This window comes from Phlebotomus papatasi, chromosome 1 (assembly GCF_024763615.1).
Source record: "Phlebotomus papatasi isolate M1 chromosome 1, Ppap_2.1, whole genome shotgun sequence".
Taxonomy (NCBI): Eukaryota; Metazoa; Arthropoda; class Insecta; order Diptera; family Psychodidae; genus Phlebotomus; species Phlebotomus papatasi.
In genome coordinates this window covers 12,902,381-12,906,205 of record NC_077222.1, presented here as the reverse complement: position 1 = coordinate 12,906,205, position 3,825 = coordinate 12,902,381, and the positions used below count along the sequence as shown (strand labels likewise).

General features: G+C 43.0%; 2 protein-coding genes across 2 annotated transcripts; one reads left to right on the top strand and one right to left on the bottom strand.

The window, feature by feature from the left end:
• The first annotated feature begins 552 nt into the window (after positions 1-552).
• LOC129800042 (DNA mismatch repair protein Mlh1) lies at positions 553-2,790 on the top strand. Its single transcript, XM_055844399.1, has 3 exons — positions 553-757; positions 826-2,142; positions 2,195-2,790. Exons 1-3 carry the CDS (start codon positions 648-650, stop codon positions 2,751-2,753), a joined length of 1,986 nt encoding a protein of 661 aa, XP_055700374.1. The 5' UTR covers positions 553-647; the 3' UTR covers positions 2,754-2,790.
• On the bottom strand, positions 2,758-3,480 carry LOC129800043 (succinate dehydrogenase assembly factor 2-B, mitochondrial-like). The gene is made up of 2 exons (XM_055844401.1): positions 3,326-3,480; positions 2,758-3,249 (listed from the first exon to the last, which is right to left on the bottom strand). The coding sequence occupies exons 1-2, from the start codon at positions 3,350-3,352 to the stop codon at positions 2,797-2,799; spliced, it is 480 nt and encodes a 159-aa protein (XP_055700376.1). The 5' UTR covers positions 3,353-3,480; the 3' UTR covers positions 2,758-2,796.
• Between the last annotated feature and the right edge of the window lie 345 nt (positions 3,481-3,825).

Here is a 3,825-nt window from a genome sequence, read left to right as displayed (position 1 = left end):
ATTTCAAAGGTAGGGGAAAGTGGGGTACTTTAGAAAGTGAGGTACCTTTGAAATTGGGATATTTCACCTATTTTTAAATAAAATTGAGCCTTATCGTGATATAATTTAGATGCACAAACATATTGAAAATCTAAAATATATCTACATCAGTCTCAATTTTATTTAAAAATAGGTGAAAAATCCCAATTTCAAAGGTACCTCACTTTCAAAATTGCCCCACTTCCCCCTAGACATCAATTTTCTTAAGTATTTTCAAATATCCGTTACTTTAAGAGAACATTCAAATAATTATTAAGAGGTCTTAAAAGAGGAGTGCGTCTCTAAACTGTTTCTGCGTTTTTAAACTGTTCATTTATTTTTAAATGATTTAATTTTCCCTTTCTTATCATTTTTTAGCGAATAAAAAGATTATTAGAAATAAAAACAATGGATTTAGAGATTAGTTTTTCACGGTTTGGACATTGCACTGAACCAAAAAGTAAATAATTTATTTGCATTTTCCTAATTCGCCGAAATGTATGCAATAATCCCGCTTTTTAATTTCTGACAAGTAGTTACCATAACCTCAAATATTCTGCGTTTTGCTTTTTCCGCCAAATGTTTTTCCTCGTGATTTCCTTGAAAATTCACATTGATTTGCAGTAATAATGGATCCGGGAGTGATAAAAAGACTCGATGAGTCAGTTGTGAACAAAATTGCTGCCGGTGAAGTGATCCAGCGACCGGCAAATGCCCTGAAAGAACTCATTGAAAACTGGTGAGGAAACTTGAGAGGTTTCCTTGATTTCCTCCGTTTCTCATGGATTTTCTTTATTCCTTTTGTAGCCTGGACGCCAAGGCGACTCACATTGAGGTGACTGTGAAGTGCGGTGGCATGAAAATGCTGCAGATCCTGGACAATGGAACAGGAATCCGGAAGGAAGATTTGGAGATTGTCTGTGAGAGATTTACCACGTCCAAATTGGAGAGGTTTTATGATCTCCCGATGATATCTACCTATGGATTCCGGGGGGAGGCACTGTCGAGCATCAGCCATGTGGCACATTTGAAGATCCAGACAAAGACCAGGGATTCTGTGTGCGCCTACAGGGCGCTTTATGAAGGAGGGAAGCTGAAAGGAGCTCCTGTGGCTTGTGCTGGGAATCAGGGAACGGTGATCACGGTGGAGGATTTGTTCTACAACATGCCCCAGCGGAAGAATACCCTCCGGACGCCAAATGATGAGTATCAACTGATCTACGGAGTGGTGAGTAAATATGCCATTCACAATCACAGGGTGGGCTTCCTTCTGAGGAAATTTGGTGAGAGTGCAGCCATGAGGACTACACCAAATGCCTCAGTTCTGGACAATATTCGGATGATCTATGGGAATTCTGTGGCTTCGGAGTTGGTTGAAGTGGAATTCACGGATCCGGGAATGAAATTCTCCGCCAGGGCTTTTGTGTCCAATGGGAGTCATGGAATGAAGAAGGGGATCTTTCTGTTGTTCATTAACAATCGTTTGGTGGATTGTGAATCCCTCCGGACGGCGATTAATGAGCTGTATAGTGTTTTTATCCCAGGAGGGAGTCATCCTTTCGTTTATATGAGCCTGCAGGTGGATTCCCTCTCCCTGGACGTCAATGTCCATCCCACAAAGCATGAGGTTCACTTCCTCCATGAGGACACAATTATTCAGAGGATTGTGCAGAAAATTGAGGAGAAACTCCTCGAGGGGAAGTCCTCAAAGACTTTTTACACGGAATCTCGGCTTCCTGGACAAAATACGCCCTCCAGCAGCTCTAAAAGTAAATCTTGCAAATCTTCAAGCTCCATCGGATTGACAGATTCAAAAACTGAGAAGAAATCCTCCCAGGAAGAGCTCAAGATCGTCCGGACGGACACCAGAGAAGTCAAGATAGAAAAGTACCTTTCCACCTCTTTCTCAGCTTCCCAGACAATCAAAGATCCGGAAGGAGAAACTCCCAGGAAGATCACAAAATTAACCAGCGTCTTGAGTCTCCGGAAGGCTGTGGAGGACAGCTGCAGCAAGCATCTCCGGAAGATCATCAGCGAATCGAGTTTTGTCGGATGCGTCGACAAGGAGCAGTTCCTCATTCAGTGTCAGGATAAAATGTTCCTCTGCGACACCAGGAAGCTCAGGTAGGTCCAAGAAGGAAGCAAAAATCCGCAGCTAATCAATCTTTTTTATCAGCAAAGAACTTTTCTACCAAATCCTTTTGTACGACTTTGAAAACTTCGGAAAAATCGAATTAGAAGAGCCACTGAAGCTCGGGGAGCTGGCTCTGCTGGCCCTGGAGAGTGAGGAGAGTGGCTGGACACCCGAGGATGGGGACAAGGAGGACCTGGTGGAGAGAATTGTGGAGATTCTCTGCGACAAATCACCGATAATGAAAGAATACTACAAACTGTCCATAAACCGGCAGGATCGAACCCTAGACACCCTTCCACTCATCCTAGCCAATTTTACCCCTCCCCTAAGCCACCTTCCCATGTTCATCCTGCGCCTGGCCACGGAAGTTGAGTGGGAGAATGAAAAAGAATGCTTCGAGACGCTCAGCAAAGAAATAGCAAAGTTCTACGCGGAAATTGAACATTCCGGACCGGACGACGAATCCTCAGCAACCCTGGAGCATGTTCTCTACCCGGCCATGAAGGAATACCTCATCCCACCCGAAAATTTCGCCTCCAATAAAGCTTTCCTGGAGGTAGCAGCGCTTCCGGAACTTCACAAAGTTTTTGAGAGATGCTAGATACTTTTTATTCCAACAAAATACTTTATTAAATCTACCAAATCTACTTATTCTCAACCTGATGGAGATCTGGCTGCCGGGATCTAATCTCCCGGGGCTGATTTTTCACATGCTCCCTCAACATCGTCATTATCTCGTTGTCATATTCCTCCGGAAGAGCTTTCTTCTCCGTGGCCCAGTAATAAATATCCCAGTCATTTGAAGGACCATTTATCAGCTTGTCATAGAGCTTAGTCTGCTCAGCGGTCATCCCGCTCAAATACTTCCCGGCAAAAGTACTCAAAAGCAGGTCATTCTCCAACATCCCGCGCTTCCGGGACTGATACAGGAGCCTAGCTTTCTGCGTTTCCAGCGGTTCATTCTCTTTGAAAGGGTACTCAGGGATTATCACCAGCTTTGGGTCTTCCACATCGATGCATGGGACTTGCTCAGGGGTCGTAGGCTTCCGGGAATCACAAAACGAGGCTCCCAGCCGGAAAACTTCCCTCCTCCGGGACTGGAGTTACGTAAAAATGAGGTTAGATTGAGGTTTTCAGGGCATTTTTCGCGATTTTCTCATTGATTTTACTCACTGTTTGTTGGAAAATGTAGCGCAGCATGAATTATTCGAGGATTTGAAGTGTTTGCAGAGAGATTTTACTGCTTTTCCTGGGTTTTTCGATGAGGAAATATCAGAAAACTTTCCATAGAAAAATCAAAATATTGGGTCAAGTAAAAAGTTCTGAGACCATTTCGTAAGATGTTTATGTTTTCTTAACACTTTAACTCTTTCGCGTCCATAGGGTCATATATGACCCGGGGAAAAAAGTTTCTTTTTGGCTATTTACATTAATTGAAATCTAACTGGAGTCTTGAGAAAATGAGCCAAGAATCTTACATCCTTCTATTATGATGTCGTGCACGAACAGATAGATTTCAATTAATGTAAATACCCAAAAAAAACTTTTTTCCCCGAGTCATGACATTACCCTATGGACGCGAAAGAGTTAAAAATAACCCCGAGCCAAAAAATGACGTAAAATATCAAAACTGGCATAAAATGCCAGCGTTGACTTCTATAGCAGTTCTAGGA